This window comes from Calonectris borealis, chromosome 4, assembly GCF_964195595.1.
Source record: "Calonectris borealis chromosome 4, bCalBor7.hap1.2, whole genome shotgun sequence".
In the NCBI taxonomy this organism is placed as follows: Eukaryota; Metazoa; Chordata; class Aves; order Procellariiformes; family Procellariidae; genus Calonectris; species Calonectris borealis.
In genome coordinates this window covers 7,744,800-7,767,643 of record NC_134315.1, presented here as the reverse complement: position 1 = coordinate 7,767,643, position 22,844 = coordinate 7,744,800, and the positions used below count along the sequence as shown (strand labels likewise).

Sequence of the window (22,844 nt, the reverse complement as noted above, 5' to 3'; positions counted from 1 at the left end):
GAGTAAGCTAAGGGCACAATTCAGACTGTCCAAATACAAGAATAGGAAATTCAGTAGGTGCCAAGCTGGGTAGATGACGAAGGGTTTTTCTGTAACTTTAACACCAGACAGAAACACACAGAAAAAAAGAAGAGGTCAGATTTCTAAGAATAAATCTGAAAGAACAGCACAAGGATTCAGGGATAAAACCAGAAAGGCTGAGGCACAAAATGAGACCTCAAAGATAACCAGAAATAATTCTGTAAGAACCATTAATAGAATGAGGAAGATCAAAGGGGGAATCGGTCTGCTACTCAATGGAGAATGAAAGCTGTCTGCAGATAATTACAATAAGCTTGAAGAATACTGGTGAAGGAGAAAAAATATTTTTTTTCCTACAGTAGCTTGGGAATTATAGTCCAGTCTGATTAACAACAGTTCTAGAGGAAAAAAAAAAAATCAACCGTAACAAATTGTCTGTAACATTTACAAAAATAATTGGAAGATGAATAGCAGTCAACACAGGTTGGTCAAAAATAAGTTGTGTAAAACCATTTAAATTCCCTTTACTGCAAAACAAACCCTTGCGGATTGGATTAGGAACAAAGGTCACATAGCTTGATTTAAAAAAAATCTAAAGTTTGCTTGGTAACTTTGCAGCATGCATAAAGCTGAGAAGGACCGCAAGCATATTGGAGGAAGGGGCTACATTTGTGTGATAAATTAAAGAAATGTCTGAAAAAACAGGGTTAAATTCAGCAGGGGACAAGTGCAAAGTACTCTTAGCCAGAAACACTTTGCTAAGCAAATAGGCTGGGAAACAACTAGCTAGAAAGCAGTCCTCCAGAAAAGTATCTTTCGTTATAACAGATCAAAAATTATCTGAAAGTAGGCAATGGCATGCTGTTGTGAGAAAGACAAACATCCACTATCGGGTTCAGACAGGAGTGGTCTCTGCTCCGCTCAGCGTGGGAATACTGTGGCCGGTTTTGATCAATGAATTTTTAAGAGAGTTGTGGATGGACAGGACAGAGTTCAATGTCCCCTTCTGATAAAGGTTGTGCGGGTTTTGCCTTTTTTTTTTTTTTTAATCTCTGATCCATGAGTAAAAATTGAAAGACCTGGGGTTATGTCACGGCAGAAAAAAGGGCCTGACGACAGCCTTCAGGTACATAAAAGGCCATTTCAAAGAGGGGGAGAAGGTTTTCTGTGTTTGTGATGGTTAGGACAAACAGTAATGTGCTTAAATTAACATGGGGAAATTTAAACTGGGCATTAGGAAAACCTCTTGAAGGGCAAGGGCATTAAAGCGCTGGAATAGGTTGCTTGGAGAGGTTGTGAAGTTCCTATGATTGTGGGGTCTTTAGGAACAGATTGGACAAACATCTGTCAGGAATGACATGCCGATACCACCTTCAAGTAAAGGCATCTTTGATTCCTTCCAGGGCTATTGTTTGATGACTCTGTGCAAATCTAGAGATGTAAGTGACTTACTGGGAGAAATTCTCGTGGCCGTGCCGTTATCTCCTTCCTGAGGGGGTATTGCTTTGCATAATTCCGTTCATTTATTGCTATTCACTTATGTGTAATTAAATACCGGAGGTGAGCAGGGGGAGGGCAGTTGTCAGACCCCGTTATGGGAAGGCTTGGCTCCAACTGATCAAAGATGCCATCATTTGGATGGTATACATTCTGTTAAGGCAACATGATGCTGTTAGTCACTTTAACTCTCTTACTTGCTGTTCCCTTCTCTAAATATGTTGTCTTTATCTGTGAAAGCCTGGGGAGCTGTAAATCTCTGAAGAAATTCTCCATATGCTGGTGATTTTCAGGGAACTCTGCCATACATAATTTCTGATAGGAATGTTTGAATAGAGAATTAATTTACTTTGAGTCCTTGATTATTCTGTCTTGCAATAAGAAGAGTATTGGCATCAGGCTGAAAGTTAAACAAGGTGCTAGTTTCTCTTTTCTTTCTCTCTGATCTTCACATTCACAATAGGGCCGTTGGAGTCAGAAGGCAAGGCAGGCGGGATGTACAGCAATCACAAAAAATCAGTATTGTGTAGCTGAAGTAATCTCTTTATTCCAGGAGCTTCTAATGAGTGATGAGACCATGTTTCATATAACTCCTGTTAACATGGCAATATATGAGCATGCATCCGTCTACAAGCAGAGAAGCTGTAATAACATGAGTAATCTCACGCATTTCTCTCTTTGAAACAGCAGACTTCTCTTAGGAGGGATAAAAGGATCAGGCAAGAGCCCTGCGAATTGCTTAAAAGTGGCAGAAAGAGAGGAGAGGGATGAATTAATCAAAATCATGACGCTTGAAAAGATTTAGATTCATGGATTTTTGATGCAAAACATATCATCAAATTATAAAAAATCACAACCCTGGCCATCGACCCTCACCCAGTGAACCCTTTCTCCATAACTTCTGTTTGATTTCTACCAGTATCTGTCTTCACTAGGGCGCTGGAGGAGGCAGATTACCACCACTGGGAAACTTGTTCCAGCTGTTTGAAGACACATGTTTATAATGATGATAATTACTTTGATTTGCCTTGTCTTCAGTTTCTGAGCAGTGAATCTTGCTATGTTGCAGTGAAAAGCTCTGGTTTTAGTCCTGTAGGTGTTTACAGATTGTACCTCTGCCGAAGCAGCGTAGGCTACTATAGCAAATTACGAGCCAAATTCTATGTGCTTTCTTTTGGGAAAAGGCTTAAATGAAGACAAGGGGGCATCACCTGGGAATACAGCTCGACAAGAGGTGGCCTTGCATGATACAACAGTCTGTTCACAGGCACAGTGCCTTCCTGCACAGTTGTGTTTTGTGGGTGTGGGAATTTGATGCAGGAATTGGGAAGCTCTCTAGATAGTAGGTTTGTACCGTGTTCTAGTCCTCCAAGGAGTGAAAACTCCAGCATCTGTCAGTGTTTTAACATTCCTATTCTGATTTATCTTTAATAAATTTTTATTTATTTTTCTTTCTTTTTTTTTTAGATTTTAAAGCAAATGGCTACAAAAGCACTCTGTTAAATTCTATATTCACCTTTTCCTTAGGATTTGGGATACTGCAGAAGTAAATATTTTCTGGGCTTCTCTTATGAGGAGCTCCACAGTCTCTTAAGTAGGAATATAGTGTCACGTCTCAGCCTGTCAGACTTGATTTAGCTTCGAACACTCAGGCCAGCAGCTGAAATACAACCACATGTAGATGAACCATAGGTATTAGCCACATTTGAAGTTTAAACACATGAAGCAAAGTTTATTCGAAGTCAGGGGATGTCAGTTTTTGCCATAATTTGGCAAGTAATGTGGCCAACTATATTCAGCAAGTATTACAGCACCTTTAAAGACAAACCAGCCCATGGATTGCTTTCAAAGGCAGTATAGATTTTGTAAGCAGTACACTAAAATAGATCAGAGTGACCTCTTAGCTATGTTAGAAAATATTTAGATAAAATTTTAAAGGAGCTGCTGTATTTGGCTATTCATTAAACATATAAATCCGTGTGATCTCTCTTTGCCCATCTGGAGACTGCAATGTTAATGAGTTAACTGCCTGAACATAGTCTCTATAGAGTCACTTGGATAATTTGAAGCAGTGTCGTTTCAAACTGAGGATAAATACAGCTTTGTATAAAATGAGTTCTTGTTCCAGCAATAATTGCTTGTGCGCTATATAAGATGGTCTTGAATCACCCCATCAGACTTATTCCCAGAGCAGTAAGTGATACGGGTTTCCATAAAGGGGCAGTGCATCTACTAGTAGATTCACTAATTTTGTGGGGGTGTTGGCAGATGGAATGAATTTACTTTAGCAGTCAGAGACTCTTTTTATGGCAGAGAAAGCAGTTAGTGGAAAAAGAAGTACACAATTTATATTGCAATTCCATGTTTAGAGTACCAGCAAAGCACATTTCCTAACACAGGTAAGGTAAACTGTGGTTATTTTTATATCGTTGTTAATGATAACACTTCACAAGAAATTATTTCTTCCTGTTGAAATGAACTGTTTGTTACTGTGGCACCTATTCTTTGTGCTCATAACAGGCCTGTTTTTCTAAGTCTCAAGGTTCAAATACGCAAATCCAGATTCACCAAGGATGAATCTGACCAAAAATAAACATCTACACTCCTGATGCTGTGTGTCTTGACCTCATTGTCAAAAGGGAGTAAGTAGTACTTTAGGGCATGAGATACATGATCTGTTTGTGGATGAGCAAGGAAAATATTAATATTTAACACTTTAAATAACCTATTAAGAAATTCATAATTTCCTAAGAGTAATATTAAGAAAATCTATGAATTAAGAAAGAAAATCTAATTTATTGGTCATCAGCTGGCATTTAAATCTGATCAGGTGCATTGGGTTACCCCAGTTAATCCATAAAGAAGAAGAACTGTGCTTCAAAATTCTTGGATGGAGGAATCCTGTGTAAAGGGAGTTTTGATACAGTGGGATCTGGCAGGTCAGATAAAGGTAAATTCTTCCCACAACAGAGGGAAAAACAGAAATGTCTTCCTTGGTGGAAGATATCTTTACTTTATAATAAAGATAAAAGTCAACTATATTCTGGGGATGAGATCTGGCATTGAAACTTCCAAGGTAAGATCAGATACAGTGCCAATTTCCAGTCTAATCAGTGTTGTTTCAGCTAGGTGAGCCTCTGTTCTGACATAACCCTGGGCAGTTGGGGAGCAAGAAGTTTTCTCCTTATACTGCTTTTTCATACCTTTTGATTATCAATAATTACAAAAATTGAAGAAGGAAATCTCTTGCCTACAAGAATTAGGACTAGAAGAATCTGTTCTTCAAGGTAAACATCTTGAAATACCATGCAAAGTTGATGAAGACAAAATTCAGATGGTAACTAATGCTCTTCTAGGTTGGAGTCTCTCCAGAAGTCTTGAAATCAAAGTTCGTTGCCAGTCAGTGCGTGTTATGGCAGAATGCAACTAGTAAGTGAACAAGACAACCAATGCATATAATGTGACAGCACTACTTGGGGCATTTATGTCTGTCTTAAGAGAGTTCAGTCAAGATTGGATCAAGCATTTAAATCACAGGCAAACCTGCAAAACATTTCCATAACGTGCCAGAATAACCCTTTTGTCTCCAGGTAAAAAACACCCTTTATTGAGCCTAAAGTGAATTAAGCAAAACCACTTTCTGTCAAAAGTAACCATGACGCAAATGGTTTTATCTGCATGTAACCAAGGCATGAAAACATAAACCAGCTGGTCCCCATTCAGAGGCATCTGTAACCATCTGGAGGGAGCCCCAGACTGCAGTGCAGTGGCTCGGTGTGGGACCAAGCACGACTCAGTTTGCGCCTGCCAGAATCAACACTCAGTGACTGGAACGAGTTCAGAACCTCCTTTTAACAATTCTCCAAATAGTCTTTACCAGGCATTAATGTAGCCTTATTTCCACGAGCCAAATGGGAGTTGTATGGTTCTGGCTGGCAAAAGCTGGCATTGGGTGGTCCTGCGATGTTGGTGGTCTTGGCACATGGATTTCAGTTCTGGGAAGAACTGATCTTGGGAACTGTTCTACATGATGGCTGTTCTTGCTGAGGTTGGGTGATTAGTGATGTTGTGGGGTCAGAAATGAGAGAATTGCCTATTTCTATTCGCACTTTCCCAATTCCATGCTCTGGCAGCTTCAAATTCTCATTGTTGATGTTTCAGGTCTGTGTTAACAACAAGTGGCTCCTGTTATCTCTGTTTTCATAAGGGCGATGAAGGTGCTTTTCTTTGGCTTTACTATTTGGTAAAAGCTTTCTTGTTTCTTTTTGGATATGGAGTTTGTTCATCAAATTAGTTAAAATGCGAATCAGACGTTAGCAGATATGTTGAAGCTCACCCAAACATGCATCAAACGATTCAGCTCAAGTAGTGTACGAGATCTGCCTGCTGTCTGATGTGAGTGCATGAAGCCTCAGGGATGCTGTGCTAACCCTCAAGCACTTAAAGGGCTTTCAACACACCTTACCACTTATCCTATTGGTTTTGTACCTGTAATTAAACTGTGGATGGAAAACAGGTGATGAAAAGGGCCAGTTAGTTACTAATCTACAGTTAATTTTCATGTTACAATGCTTTTTCGTATCTCCAAAATTGAACCTTCAAAAGTCTCTCTCAAATGTTGGCATGGAGAATTGCAAGAAGAATAGTGGTGCCTGGGCCTAATCTGTTACAACAAGCAAAATGAATTAGGCTAAATCAAACCTGAAGAAATTTAGTCCAAATGATTAAACCTTTACTCACTTTGCTGACCAGTTGCTCATATAAGAAATCAATCCCTTGGAATCCAGTGGGACTGCTTGTAAGAGTAACCAGTTATCAATACGACTGAGAGGTTGTCTTAACTAACCTGACTTTGGAAATAACTAACCTGCTTTCTCTGGAAATACAGACCTTTATGTATGTTGCGCTCACTTTTCTCAGTGAATTAAGAATCTCTGTGTATCTTCTGCTAACTCCCTTCTTATTTAAGTGAAGCGACTTGAAACGATATATTATGACACTAAAATAGTCATATAGGATGGTAGAATACAATTTTATTCAAGAACAAAACCCTGTGCTCAGGTCACTTTACTCAAAAGGAGCTGAATGAACCATAAATTGTTTGTTTTTAATCATTAAATATCCTCCTTATCTCCTTCCACATTCAATTATTCAAGACTCCTGTGCAAAGGACTCCATAAAAGATAGCTGTATGTGATATATGAATGTTGTTTTCATTGTGCCACAGACTTTAAACGGGAAGACAATTGCCCCTAAACTATTTGTTCCCATTCGGATTTTCAAGTCATCAACTCGAACTTTCTCTGGTTTTGCATGAGTTTGAAATAATATGGTACAATTTATCTGTTGTTTACAAGGGCTTTTGCAAACCAAATCACTGGACCTCTTAAAGAAAATTACAAAAAGCTTGCTGCAACCTGTAATCATAGAAGAATTCATATTATAACAGAGTAGGATTAATAATGCATATAATTATAATATACAATTTTCTTTAGGCTTTTCTAATTATAAAAAAATTACAGATAACATCAACAGTGCGATTCTGAAATGCCTCTCATTTATTATGTAGCTCTCTTAATCAATGCTCTGCCACTGGAAATCAAGTCAGAATGTTATTATGGTCTCTCCTTCTGGATTTAATTACAGCAGTAACTCATGGCTCAAAGTCTGAGCAAACAACACCATGCAGTTTATAGCTTTGAAGAACAGCTATTAATCCTGCCGTCTACCTCCCAGTGCAAGCCAATGAAAGCATTTTAAAAATCTTTATGCCTGAAGATAAACACACGCTTACACGCAGGCTTGAGGCGGGGGTACAGAGAGCCCAGCCGCCGTGTCTGTTCTGCGCCCGCGCGGGAGCATCCGCTCCCGGGAGATGATCTCAAGGTGTACAGATCTCTGAACTTTTTGCCACCCAGACTGAGATATTACCTTACACCTTTAACATTTGTGAGAATGATTTCAGGACGTTGGCTCCTGTCCATTGCTAGCCTGGAGTCAAGGCAGGGCTTTTGCCATATAAATAGGCTTGCTGAAGATGTGCATCTGTGCCTCGTGTTAGTTTGGAATCAGTTTCCATCATGAATCTCTCACCTGACAACTAGCTGCAAATGGGAATAATGCACTCTTCCAAGAACTTGAATTAGTATCAGGAACTGCTTTTACTTTTGGCAGCAGCCAGGGAGGATGTCTCTCCCTCCAAAGCAGAAACATGCTCAGCCACATGCTAGCAACTGGGAGGACAGAGCTGCCAGAGAGGTCTGGGGAGGGAGCATGCAGAAGAGCGAACATGAACATGAACGCTTGTTTTTTGAAGCTAACTCTTTTTACGAAAGTCTTGTCATCCAAAGGAAGGACAGTCAAGATACCCCAGACTAATATCTACCAGTGCCTATGACTTTCAAAAAAGAATCTAAACCATGATTAAGGAAGATTCACCTATACTCTCAAGCCACCATCTTGAGCACCAGCTTTCTATATGCTCAATATTTTGAGAAAGAGTAAATTGAAACATAACCAACCTGGTTATTTTATTGTGTTTTTTATTTGAACTCACCAGGGGTGCCAGTGCCCCAGAGTCATCCGCTCGCTTTCCTGGCCGGCCTGCCGGACCGACAGCCATTTGATATGTGTCATTCGGGAAGCTGTGGGAAGGAACCAAGGAAACATTTGCACTTGACTGATGTAGCTTTCATCCACGCTGCAGTGTGCTCTGCTTTATCAGAACTGGTCAGAAATTTTTTTTTTTTACCTAAATATTATTTTATCAGGACCTGCCAATTGTTTGAAGTGGAAAGTACTGGCAGGAAAGGCGAGGCTTCAGCAGATTGGTCTGTTTGAAAGACAGTGACATTTCAAAATTGATATTCTGAAATTGCCACATGCCTTCTGGAAACAAAAAGAAATAAAAGATTGGTATTTCGCTGAAACTTCTCAAAAACATAGACATGAAGTATCGTGACTGACCCGTCTGACTTTTGCGTGTTTTCGGTTTGCTAGCCCTTTCCACATTGCAACATTTTGGCCTTCGTGGAACAAGTTTATTTGGCTTTGGGTTTTTTTTAATTTCTGAGGGTTGTCTGGACAGCAATTTTTTCCCAACCCTGTTTTCCAGCTTATGTTCCAGCAGAACCTGGGATCCTTCTCACTCCAGTAAGCCAGACAGGAGGGGCCAAAGGCACAGCAGGACTGGGTACAAGATGTCTTCTGTCAAACAGGAGACGATAAGAGTAGAAAAAGCAGTTGGGTAGGAGCTCAGGCTAAGCCTGTAGTAAAAACATCCCTACTCTCATCTTGTCTAACATCAGCCTTCCAAAAGCAAGACCTCTTCTCAAGCATCTAAAACGGTGGTGCAAGGTTTACTGCACTGCCCAGGGAGAGCTGACTGCCCACTCGTAGCGGTGGGCTCTGCGCTGCCCTTTCTAAGATATTTGTCTCTTACGGCTACAGGAGGGGCTCTAGGAAGACTAAATATCAAGGATGTTTAAATGGCATGAAATGAGGTGGTATGAGCACCTTTGTGCTCTTTCCTCCTGGCAGTCTATTAATCTGAGGGAAAAGCCTGAGAAAATAAAACTAATTAATCCCAACTACTGTGGACAGTGTAATTTAAATTTTTTCAAAGCTTGACATTGCTTAGACTGAAACCTGCCCCAAAACCCCCTCAGCTCGCATCCCCAAACACAAGAGCATTCCATGTTTTATACAACAAAATATACAGCCGACTTCATTTTCTAAATTTGCTTTCAAACTCATCACAGAAAATAAGCCTTACAGGAAACAGAGGAAATCAATAACTCTGCCATGTTCCCAGAAAAAGCTGTGGGAAGAGCCTCCTGTATTATGGATTGAATTCACTCTGCTGTCTAGCACTGGGGATATGGGGGAAGAAAAAAAGCAACCTCCCCTTCCAGCGTTCAGATCTACTGCTGTAGGGAGCTGTGTCCTTGATTGTAACGAGCCGCGGCGTCTGCTCAGAGCAGAAAAAATTGGGGTGGAGGAGGAGAGGGCTTCTGGCTGCAATAGTGTGACACTGACACATGAGGCTTTAATTTCAAGGGAGGAAGCGGAGCGAAAAGGATTGCGAAATCTGGTTCCACAATGGTCTGCGATTCTGCTTGCTGTGCTTGGTATATTTGTGATCTGGGAGGAAACGTCAGCTGGTCCTCCTCGGTTCCAGGCAAGATGGGGAGGCGGGTGGACCGCAGTGTTAAAGTGAGAACAGGGAAAAGTGGGGTTCCTTGATGTATCAGCAGGGACATGAAGAGCCCTTTCTTCTCATCTGATCGAGAAGAAACAGTAAAGCAATTCTTTGCACTTTTTTTTTTTTTGTTTCTTTTAAGGCTGTCCTGTGTTTGTCTGTGCATATTGAAAATTTTTTGACATTTGTTTTGCAATATGCACATGAAGATTTACCCACACCCCAGGTGGCACGTCTCCAGGTTCCTAGCAGACCTCAGTGTTGAGTCGCTTCGTTCCAGGGTATCCCAAAACTGTCTGATGAGATGGCTCACAGGCTGCGGGAGGTAATTTGTTCGGGGAACCGAGAGGAGAGCAATCCCTACAGCATCCTTAGAGCAAAGCAACACAAAGAGAAACTATTGCGGAGAGTAATTACCCTCTCGTAATCCTCCAGGCTCGCCTTGCCACAGCACTGTGCCGTGAGATCTGTACGAATTTGGAGGTTTCTGTAATTCCCTTTGCCATTCTCTGATGTGGAGAGGAAGGTTGTTTTCATACAAAGGCAATCACTTACCCTTTATTTACTGTGAAGGATGAGAATGGGGGACTCGGACTCCCAAAGCTTTTCACAGTTGGATTTGTTGTCTAATTATTCTGCGGAAGAGCTTTTCCCGGCAGCGTGGGGCTGCGTCCTCTGCAGCAGAGCTTGGGGGACTCCTGCCCTTGCAGAAGGTCCCTCCAGAAGTGAGTGTTTCGTGGTGGGATAATACTGCGGCCCACATGCCTTTTTCACTTTGTTTGTTTATTTATTTTTAATGGCGTCACATGAATAAAGAAACGTGCCTTCCATATTGTCTTTTGAAGGCAGATAATTGCGTTGCTTTTGCATTCATGATCGGCTTGTCATGCCCAAATGAATTTACGTATATCCATCTTTTCCTTCAAAAAGCAGCCCTGCTGAGCTTTCCCAGTTGTTCAGTGGGTCACAAAACACAGTTGTAAAGCAAGCACTTTATGTTGTCTAAATAGATGTGGTTCTTCTCTTGTTCCCGCTGTCAGTCTTATTGTTAAATTGCATTGAATTTGCAGTGAATTGAAATTCTCTGTTCCAAGGAGAAAGAAGTTATTACTTTTTTATTTATTATTGGATAGTAGCACTTTTCACTCTAGAGTTAATGAGTTATGATCAGAACATATCCTTTCATTAGTTTAAAATATTCCCATTGTTATCCTGGTATTGTGATTTTAAAAAAAAAAAAAAAAGTTTAAATAGCAGTCTGCTTAAAACAAGACAAACACACGTGGCTTCACAGGCTACATCAAAGTTACGGATGGCTAAATGTGAGCCTGTGTCACCACTCAGGCTGAGAAAGAGTCCCACCGTGATGGGCTACACCAAGGTAAAAAATACACCGTAAGATCAATTATCATGCGGGAAGTCTGAGACTGAGCTTCACAAGAGACTTCCACTTGGAGCTGACACTGAGCGGGCAATCGGTGTGGCAAACTACATTTCCACCTGTTTATCTCCATCTCCCTGGAATGAAAATGTTCTCCTTCGGAAACCTTTGTGGCGCCTTTCAAAGTCTTCTCCTGGATGAGGAGGTTGTGGAGGCACCACGGCATATAGAAATGGTGCGGGAGAAAGTTGTGTGCTACAGTCTGGAGAAACTCTTCTCTCCCCCACCTGCTTTTGCATTGCAGGGTTCCAGCAGGATGATTTCCGTGACCGAGCAGAGGGACAGGCACCGCGTTTCATCGACTGCATTTAATCGATGGTGAGATTAAGGTAGGCATTGGGCTCATGTAGGTCAGGGAGAGAAGCTTAAGCTAAAGGAAGCCAGGATGTTGAAAAAGCTCTTCCAGTAATTTGGAAGGTAGATTTTAAAGTGGTGAGCTTCAAAGGCTAGAAAGGATTCTTTGATCTTCCAAAGCCAGTAAATGAGAGCAGTGTTTGCATGACGCAACGCATGTCCAAAAAATCACAAGAAATCTAAATGGAGTTTTGAAGCAGCAAAACCCTTAAAAAAGAAAGGAAAAGGGACATAATTCAGTCAGTCAGCCCAAACAACAGCATGGTTGTCTCAGATGTTTTTAGTAGACATTGTACAATATCTTATTAACTCAAAAATAAACTGTTTTAATTGCCAGCTGAATTCCTGAAAAATGAGGGAGGTGATGTTTTTTTAAAAAAAAATAAGAGATGTGGACCTGGAATAAGAAAGATTTTAGTCTCTGCAAGTTTCTGAAAAGATCACAGCCTCAAAAACTAAGGAACATTTTTAGGTGGGAGGAAGTAATGAAAAACATTCTGAAATGTTTTTGTTGTGGTTTTCTGACCTTTTACCAAGCGCTCCAGGCCTGCATGAAATGTCGAGCTATGGGGTGGATTTGTTTGCTCTTAGGTAAAGCACGCTCAGAGAACCTCTTTATGATCGCAACTGTGGGCAAACAACACTTGGAGTCCTTAGGTGGGCCCTGCCATGGCCAGCCAACCTTGGGAAGGCTCTTCAGGCTAATATTTGACTTGATGTATAAATCTGGGCTCAGCTCTGCAGTGGTGCTTAGCTACCTGGTTGCCAATGGGATAGAGTTAAAAACTTAAATACCTCAGTAGTTTTGCATCTGAATTACTGAGAATGCTGGGAGTATGTATGAGTAGTATACTCATATTCTTTCCAGAGATGTTTTTGGCGCATCGAAACCAAATTACTGAATTCGTTTGTGTATATTTGTTTATCTTAGAGTGCGGTACATGACTGGAGGATATGTCCCAGTCTGTGTGCCTTTCCTTCCTAATGTCTTAACATCAATTACAGCATTAGTTACCCATGTTTTCTATTTCTAAATACATCTGGAGTTTTGTTTTTAATTATTCATTGAGACAGAGACTTATTTTTTACCAGAGTTTCTGAATGTGCTTTTAAAAATCTTGGAGCCAACCTGTGACAACCAGAGGAAAAACAGGACTGGACAACGGAGCCTGTGGTGTCAAGGCAGTCATGTAAAGAAATGAGGTAAGATTCAGCATTTGCTTCTAATGTGCCGTCTCAGGGTATCCTATTGGAATTTTGTAAGACAATTGCTTTTTATAAACGGGTTGTGACAAGCAATTACACACCGCTCCACACATCTTAAGAAAGGAAGAACAGAATAATTGAAAATAGGGCTGGGAGAGCTCTCGGGATGTCACCCAGTCCATCTCCTCACCCAGGTGGGATCAGCTTCACACTAACTACTCCTGGCATATGTTTGCCTCACATGTTTTCAAAAACCTGCAGTGACAGAGGTCCCGCAACCTCCCTAGGAAATGCTTTCAGGGCTTATCACTGCTTAATGGTAGAAACTTCTTTCCTACTGCCTTGCTCATGTCCTCCTCGGGGCCAGCGTGACACCGGTGCGTCTTTCCAGGCTCCCAGGGAGCACAGGGGATGGTCGTTTCCTTTCTTCTACAGCTACAAGTCCATCTGTTTGGAGACTGCTATCATGATTCCTCTTAGTTTTCTCCTTTCTAGACTAAACAAATCCCATCCTTTTAATCTTTCCTCATAATTTATGGGGTTTAAACCGTCCCTCATTTTTGTTGTTTTCTTCTGGACTCAGACTAATCGATCTGTGTCCTTCCTGAAAGCATTGGCCCAAACCTTTCAGTGGCTGCGTTTTCTCATCCTGATATTTGTTTTGCAAGGGGTGCGTTGCTCATTGCAGCAAGGATTTCCAGGAGCCTTTGTTAAAACAGTCTTTGGTAAATGCCCAGTGTTGGATCTGATCTGGTGTTTGGACAGGCAGGACAGACTAGAGGAGCTTCAACGTCTTTGCTGAACTCTGGTGCCCTAAGGAGTGCTAAATTTTAAATGTAAAGAGGGGGTGAAAGGAAGATGGTAAAATACATAGTGGCACCATTCTCAAAGATGTCTAATTCTTAGAAATGCCTTTTACTGACCTATGTTGGTCTCCAATATCTATGTCAGCTGAAATTTCTCAAGCAGTGCATCTACAGACGTGACTTCCCAGTGTGAGCCTCTGAGCATGAGAGTGGGTCAGGAGAGCCAGCTATGATGAAAACTTCAGCTAAACAGCCCTACAAAATTTGTGATGTATGTATTATGGGGGTTGGTCAGGAGGATTCTCCCCTCCTGGAAGAAATACTGACATTTTTGGCTTGTATTACGCTACTTTAATCCTGAAACCTCCATTGACGGTGGCAAAACACCCACTAAGGGTCACGGCCAGGGTGTCTTACAGTAGGTTTCTATCCCAGTTGAGTAGGATTAGGATAGAAAAGGGCAGCTGAAGGACTAGATGACTTTTCCAGTTATATAGCTCTCAAAAAAGGCTCCAAAGCCCTTGGGGTTAGGCAGCCCAAACGTCATGGTCTGAGTGAAGTTTTTTTTGGGAAAAAATGTCAGCAGATAATGGTTTGATTTGGTAGGAACTCAGTCCTTTATTAATTTGAGAAGAAAAAAAAAAAAAGGTTGTTGTTGGCTATCCTCTCCACTGATAATGTTAATTGGGAGATAGGGATCCCTTCAAAAATAAGCAATTATAATTGCATGGATATAATTTTTTAGGTTCCCAAAGCTTTTGGGAACTGAGCTGATACTGCTGCTTGTGCTGGCTATCTGGAAAATAAAATGAAAGGAAATAGCCTTGCTTTGAGTATGTGAGGTTAAATTTGTTGTTACCTCTTTCAGTTTGGGATTTCTGCATCTAATAGGTTGCACACTCTTTTAAGTAAGCAGAGTTTCAGTGTTTTCTGTCGTATAGTGTAATACCACATAAAGCAAGAGAAAGAAAAGGAAGTTGGCTAATGCTGGAATTGTTCTGGTGTTTTCTCATACAACAGAATGGTAAATTGTTTTCCTTGGCTTTCTGGAAAATATCTGACCTTGATACTTCATATTCAATTTATGTAAACAATTACAAAAGCATCTGAGCCAAATAGAAAAGGCTATTTCTTGAAAACCTGCAGGGAACGCACATGGGAATTTCCCACATGCTGTGGCAATCTTAAAAATACCTCCTTGTAACCTCACAATATTAATGATTAACTCCGGAACTGTGAGTTTTTCCAGACTTCCAGTGAACTCGGTGATTTGTGTGTTCAGCTGCATGTATCAGGGAGAGGTAGTAAAAAAAAGTCATTTACCACTTTTAGTGACTTGCATTTAACAAACAATCTGCCACATTCTCCCCTTGAAATTCAGGGATTTCTGCAGATTGCACAGCTGATAAATATCACAGTACGGGAAATGTTTTGTGGCTAAGCTTTGTGCTGAGATGCTCTTGCAAGAACGAGCTGGAACCAGTTTTGTTCTTCACAAATTACTCAAAGATAGAGCTGCTTCGCTTGGGACACTCACCCACACAGTGCAGCACGAACCTTCAGAGATGTGCTGAACATCATCGGTATCTTGTTTATATACATCTGAAATTCAGTAAGGGTGTTAGCTTTATGAATTGTTTCCGTTACATTTGCTGAAGAAGAGAGAAGTAGCGGAGTGCCCCTTGAGAGGTGATTTCCCAGAGCAAGCAGGGCTTCTCGTTGCAAGGAGATTCACATCACACAAAGTCCGTTCAGCTCGTGGCATGGTGGGCAGCACCGCTGACAACACTTTGCGACTGCAAGCTGTTGCATGAAGCTTTCGAAAGATGCTGAGTGCCAAACCCTCACCGATCTACACCAACAGCCCTGTCCCATAGCAGTTAGGAATATTCAACCTCTTGGATCACTTTTCTTTATCTTTACTCATGCTGTTTAATGTAGCAGTGTGGTCTATCAATTGTCCCACTGCACTGCTTGTGGTGGTGATAATATTTTTATCATTAAAATTTCTAGAGTGTAGCTTTTTAATTAATTCAGCTTGGGAGACTGGAGTATGGCTGTCATGGGTGCCAAGTCAGTACTCATCTTTACTGGGCCAGAATAAAACTGTTTTGGAGCACCTTGTGAACCAGCACACCTCCATTTAACGATGATTTTAATATCAATATATATACATCATTTAGTCGCATGTATATAATTTAATCTGCCATTACTTTTATCTATCTATTTATTTATTTAATTATGTAGTGGCTCCTCTGGATGCTTCTTGGGTCGATATAAGTCTTTTTTTATTCGCGGGGCAGTCCCAGCATCCTAATGACACAATCACACACAATTCACAATCAGACCATCACAGCTCTGCTGCCGCGGATGCTGGGGACATATCTGCCTGCAGTCAGAAAGGCTGAGTATCTCTACAAAATGGACTGGGAAACCAGGCAGCTGGAAGCAGATGGTAGTAAAAAAAAGAATCCAGCTTTAGCTGCACAGAGAAGGGGAACTTGTTTTTCCTTCCGTATGGAAATACATGCGTGTGTGTGTGTGTGTACATGTGAAAGACAGGGATGATTCCTGTGGTTATATTCTTTTGGGGTAGCACGGAAATGAAACAGCAGGCACAGCCTTGCTAGACCTTCAGTGGGTGAAATGGTTTGTGTTTGTGGGGAAATAGTTAGTAGAGAGTCTCTCTAACTGGTAGGGTGGTGGGTTTGTTTGCACAGACTGGCGCTCCAGCAAGCTGCACTGAAAGCTGTGTTTGACAGTATCAAAGTGATTAAAATAACTTAATCTGATGAAGTATTGCTAAGAAATTATTCTAGTTATGAATCTGGCATTATTTAATGACCATTCTTGAAACTTTAGCTCCTGTGAGCAGCTCATTTAGTGAAAACACTGGTTTCTAAAAATCAGGTTACCTTCTGCTCCTTCCAGTCCTGAGAAGTGACCTGGGAGCCAGACCTGAGTACACTTGAAAGAGTCAAAACTCAGAAAGTCACGTGGGAAGAATAGACACCAAATCCTTAAAACCAGGATGTTTCAGAAAACCCCTCACAACACCTTTTAAACAAAGGGCAGGGACTTTCTATCTTTTGTAATATTTAAAAAAAACCAGCATTAATATGAACCTGCAGTAGCTGTTTAAAGGAAGAGTATGTATAGATGGGTAACTGGCAGGAAATGAAATCTCGTCTGAGAAGATGCCAGACTTTACTATTACTACTACTTCAAACTTTACTATTCTTGGGCGTAATTCACTGCTCAGCATCTGTGTGCATGCACACAGCTATATGTATATTGTATTAGGTTTCCCTTCTTCTATGCCTAATACACAGAGGATGTGGCTTTGTTTCAGCCCAGCTTTGACATTTACTTTTCCGACTGGCTGTAGAGGCTCAAATGTTCAGCTTGAGATGTCCTGGGTTCGGCTGTTGTTCTCAAGATAGATGTTGGTTATCATTTCTGTGGGGTTTGGTTTAAAGTTCAGTCTGTGCTAGGGCACATGTGCTCGGGACATCTTGCCTCCGTAGAGAGGAAGCAGATAACCAGCTGGTCAGTACGGTGCATCTCTCTGTATCTGCTTGATTAATGCAGGATATGGGTCTGCCACAGCTTTTACCTTTAGATCTTGGCTCTTCAGTTGACTCATGCTTTCATCCTCGGAGAGCTTAATTTTCCTCCCAAATATGATTTATTTCACTGTTTTTTTTCCTTAACGTGCCCCCCCCCCCAACAAAACCCAAACAAGCTTAGAAGTATCCAATTACTGGCACCAAACTCATGAACTTTTGCCCCATTCAGTGTTTTCCATTTCCCATTACGTTCAGTTTGACTGGAGCCACATGCTGTCCCTGTTCCTAAGCTGGCCATTTCCTGCTGGAAAAGGCAGGGAGAGACTCTGCATTGACTGGGAGAGGAATAATAGCTGCAGTTCCCTTTATGTAACCTTTATGAATATTATACTACTGTATATGTTACTAACATTTGTAAACCCCCTGAATTTTGAAAAGTAAGACTTGGGAAAACTTGTTTACATATGGCACTTGCTGTACTATGGACCTATGGCTTATTATTATGGTGTTATAAGAGCTTTACCTTACTGTCAGCTGATATGATAAAACCCTATCATATGGAGCTTGGAGTTCAGCAACTGGCTTTTGTTCTGTACCCTGCTACAGCTCGATCTCCATATGTTTTATTTCAGTTAGGATAATTGCAGATATAAATTTAAGTGTCTGCCCTCTTTTAAAGCTGTTGACTCTTTGTTTCCTCCAACATTTTCATAGCAGTTAGGCACTGTAGAAAATATTTCTTTGACTCATTTAAGAATGACTCATTTAAGAATTTTTATGTTATAACTGCATTGACCTATGGGGAAGCCTCTAGGAAAAACTAAACACCTGATTTTACCCTATTTTTCCCAAGTTGTTCTTTATGTTACACACCTCTGTTCTGTCACCTTTTACTTGCTTCCCTCTAAATTGAAGGCTGTTATACTGCCTTAAATCTCTCTGCCTGTGGGAGTCTTTTTAGGCTGCTGAACATTGTAATTAACCACTTTGGACTTTCCAGGTTTTACTGCATGTACGCTCCGCTAAAATTCAAGCCCAGGTATGGCAAACAGAGTTCCAGATGAAGGCGTACTGTTAGCTAACATAATGGCATTATTCATCCAACAATGCTCCTTTTTAATGACTTTTCTTTTTACTGTTGCTGTGCAGCAGTCAAACACACCTTTTTCCTACGCATTTTGGCAAACAACAGGCATTAACTTTGAAGCTCAAGGCACTAGAGCTTTTAAGGTTGAGCATCCACATTTTATGAAAACCATTCTAGTTACCTGATTGTAAGTCTCGTAAGGACTGAGGAACCCCTAAATCACCTTTTAAATTCACGAGCTATGCCTGTTATTCCTGGGAGGAACTCTTGGCTCATGCGACTGGGGTGGCCTTGGTCCTCCTCCTGGTGGCAGTGGGTGCAGGTGAGCCCAGCTTCATCGTGTGCCACCGACCTGAAGGTGAGGTTTGCACAGTGCTGAGGAGATCCCAAGCTACAGAGCAACCAGTCTGATGGAAGGACAGGTCCTACCTTCCTGCACCCCAGAGCTGTGCTTAATTTAGGGGCAGGCTGCGGAGGGTGCACTGCCCACTTGGATAGGGAGATGGTGCCTGGAGGAGATGCTCTGCTACCACCACTAAACCGGGGTTTGTTGACACAGCAAGAAAGTGTGAGCTGATACTGGCTGTGCCACAGCACCATCTGCAGAAATATGCTGTATTACAAAGAGACTGTAGCAGAATTAGGCAAAGGTGTTGCAAATGGTGATAAAGTACACATTAAATCCACAATAATCTGGGAAGGAATCTAGCAGTTCTTGCTGAAGGACTCCTGAAATGATCCACCCATCTTATGGTTGCAATAAAAACATGCAGATAAGACACTGGTATGTCCTACCAGGTGGATAGAATATGGATTTGAAGAAAGAGTGGTGTTGTGCCTGTACATGAAGAACAGGCTTGCTAGGACTTATTAAAGTGCTGTGTGTTTGCCTCTTTGTGGTTTGGTTATGACCATGAATGAGGCAGCTCAGCCAAGGGGAGCCACAGAGATTTCAATTCTGACAATGTTAACTAGGGAGAAAACCTGAAATGATGCTGATATTAGTCATATAGAAATCTCTGATGATGCACAGTAACTACGTATGAAATTACAAGGGATATGGAGTAATTGGCATGAATACGAGAAAATGATCATCTAAGATGGAGAAACTACCAGATGTAAAGCCAAAACTTTGATGATGAATGCACAGCCAGATCTATACTTGTATTGAAATTCTCATCCATCCATTTGTACGGTGAAAGTCGTCTTTCCCCTTGAACAAGTCTGGAGGGGCCATGGAACCTCTGAAAGTTCATGATCCGTAGCTGTCAGAAGAGGCTCTGACTTTTAAATAAGCCAGCTGGTGATCAGATGCTGTGACTTGCTATTTATTTTGCAAATTGTACCTGCGGACATGTTTCCTTAGCAAAGCCACTGATTGTGACAAATGTGTATAACAAGTGCAGTCTTCTATTGATTCTCACATTCTATTTTCTGCTTTTGGTGGAAACAGATGGAATTCGATTTTCTCACAATTACTATTAGCCAAGAATAACATCACTTAAATCAGTGCGGGGGAGGTGGAAAGTTGCAACTACAAAAACACACAGCCTGAAAAGCTGGATATTGAAATGTAACTTGCAAATAACCATAACTGATGTGTTATCCAGGCCTCAATTCAGAAACACACTTAACCATTTCTTGGACTCAAAGCATTATGTCCTACTGACGTTATACATGTGGCCTTCTGAAAAAAGGATGATCCAGATTGTTCTTGTAGGTTAGTATCGTGGCATGACTGATGCTTAAAGTGTAAAGTCTTAGGACATTTTCCACTAAAAATAAACCCAGGGTAAGGTTGGATGCAGGTAATTGTAATGTAAGGATATGCAATTGTACAGAATCATTGCTTACCTTGCAAAACATTAAAGGAAATTCTTAAGAAGTTAAAATATTAGTCCATAATTAAAAAAGAAGTCAGTAATCAGGCAGGCAATAAATAATTTCCAAATATTCAGGCTTTAGATCAAAATGCTGTGAATTTAGAGAGGGTGCATTGCATAGCTAATGTGTGAGTACAAGAAAAATTTCTACACTCCATGAATGTTAAGGGTAAATCAAGTGCTTAAGGTTAAGAAATACCATAATTAAAGATTTTTTTGAAAACCCAGCTTTACACCGATTCTTTTGCCTCGTGCTGAACGCTCAGATGATTTGATCACAGGTATTTTAGACCCATTATTAAGTATGGCCCCTGGCTTTGTTTAGTAACAAACATGGGATTATTAGTTTCATTGTAGGCTTCCTTCTGTCCTTTTCATTGTTACAGTATCTTAACAATTCCCCCAAACTACTACGTTTCTGTTCACAATGGCCTTGTAAAGAGGCATTATTAGATCTATCGTACAGATACTGAAGGGAGCCAGCCACTTCTGTGTCAAAATGGCACCAGGATAAGATGATTATGATATTCTATTTCAGAGCCTTTTGTATTTTACAGTGCTTTATGTGTTCGTAGCAAAGATACATAGAAATCATACAGCTGGCGTCTGTAGTAAGGCATCCAGAAAAATAAGATGACCTACCAGTGGTCATCCATGAAAGACGTGCCCTGTAATACACGTGAAACCTATGGCTTGATGCCTAATAAACCCATTTTTTGAGGGCAGCTCACAATATCTGGCAGAAGCAGCCTGAGAAACTCTAGTTCTGTGCTTGCGTACTGGGACTGGGGTTAAACTTCCACAGTTTTTTGGAAGTTGCACTTTTAAACCTTAACGAGTTGACTGAAATTGTGTAAGATGAAGTGGTTGTTTTGGCCAGATTTGGGCAAATATTCATACCAGCAGCAAAATGCCTCTCTTATCCCTGAAATGATGCTCTTATCATATTTTAAATCCCAGAAGCATTGGGATGAGCTGAATTATTCAATTTTGCTTTTTCACATGGCCAAAACAATATTTTTCCTTAAGAAACAACAGAGAAGCTTTTGATGAAAGCTTTTCCCCAGAGAGGTCAAGGCAAAAAAACCCCACAACCTACCAAAATTTTTTTAAAGTGAATCCACATATTTGTGAATTTTGAAGCCACTTCTGTCCGAGCAGTCACGTCTTGCTCACAGCCTGAATGTGGAATAATTAAAAAAATGGAAATCTATGTTCCTTTATGCAGCATTTATTGTTTCTAAAGGCACTCAGCCGGTACGAGTGATTCCTCTTTCAAATCAGGCAAGGAAAGAATGAATGAGGCGGCTGCTCAAAACCTACAGCTACCTCCAGAGTGGGTGATTTGTGGCTGGGAAGGGCCGGGTGTGGGAAGGCAGGGTGGCACGACAGACCCTGGATGCTCGTCCATGCTGGGCGAGGATTGCATTTGGCTGGGGAGACAAAGCGTTTGCTCATGGCCAAGTTTGCCACATTGCACGGAAGGATGAGTCAGGCTCTTCACTCCTGCTCCACCACTGCTAGTTCACCCAGTATAGAAAAGGCTGCATCCCCAGCTCCCAGCTGGCACAGACTGATTCTCCATCCCTTTGCACAGTCTTTTGTACCAGGGCGAGGTAGCTGCATTGGCGATGGGGTGCTGGGGCCACCAAAGTTGGTCTCTGCGAGTGCAGGGTGGCACTGCTCCTGCAGCCTTCCTGCACCCACTTTGCCCCCGTGGTTGTTGCAGTGGCACGTTTTCCCTCTTGCAGCAACAGAGCCGTGTGTTGAAAGGCTGGAGTTTAAGCTGAGATTGCATCTTTGCTCTCCCCACTGTTTTCTGTCATTTGAATGTTTCTCAAGAAATTACTTTGCGGGCTTAAATTTCTCACGTTAAAACCCGACCATGGATCAGCATCTGATACATATTTAAATAACTTTCCAGTGCCCTTGTTTAATTCGCAGCACTGAATATTCACTGAAGTCAAATTATGAAGTGCATTGGCGTCAGGATATTTCCATACCTCCCATTTTTTTTTCACTTGTAGCTTCCAATTCTAACATCCTTGTTAGAAGCAGCAAGAAAGGGCAAAATAGTTTGAGCAGTTCTTACTGGGAAGGTATTTCTAAGCAAAGAGGTAACAGGCTTAGGATCAAGACCGGCAAAAACTGAGATGTTAAAATAATCGCAAACCTTAAAAATGAGACAGAAGCATAACTCTTTTACTGTTCTTGGCATTGGTTAAATCTACAGAGGAAATTGAAGATTTTTATGATTCTATTAAAATTACTGTTCAACACATTCGAAGGGATGATAGCGAAACATAAAGGGCAGTGTCTCATACGTTAATGTTAACCTGGCAATATCATTTATATTGAAATTTGACTCGACTTTCAAGCACCATTTGAAAGGTTATTGCATGTGAAACTGAATTAAGCAATACAGCTGAAGTTTGCCCTTTTATAATTTAAAATAAGAACTGTATTTTTCTTTCTGTAAGTCCCCACTCAGAAAAGAGAAATAAAAAAAAGTACCCTAGGATTCTGCCTCACCCTACCTCCCACCAGCAAAATCCCTAGTTTGTTAGGGGGGAGGGAAAACAAAAGCAGGTGAAAAAGGCATACCCTCAGGGCTGGGCTCTGATGCCAGAACTGGCTTATGCCAGAGTGCACATTAATGAGGCTGTTTCACCTTTACACTAGAGTGCCTGAAATTAGATACTCCTCCACTCTCTAGTTTCTAAGTCTTGTATTTCCATTCCTGCCTTTATTAATTTTGGGCTGATGAAATCCTTTCCCAT

At 41.1% G+C, this 22,844-nt stretch overlaps 1 protein-coding gene across 1 annotated transcript in view; it reads left to right on the top strand.

Annotated features, from left to right (window-relative positions):
• Positions 1 to 12,559: 12,559 nt before the first annotated feature.
• SPON2 (spondin 2) overlaps positions 12,560 to 22,844 on the top strand; it is a 101,106-nt gene continuing 90,821 nt past the window's right edge. The window contains exon 1 of the mRNA XM_075148496.1: positions 12,560 to 12,716. Coding sequence (XP_075004597.1) covers positions 12,712 to 12,716 — 5 coding nt within the window. The 5' untranslated portion in view covers positions 12,560 to 12,711. The remainder of the gene's footprint in view (positions 12,717 to 22,844) is intronic.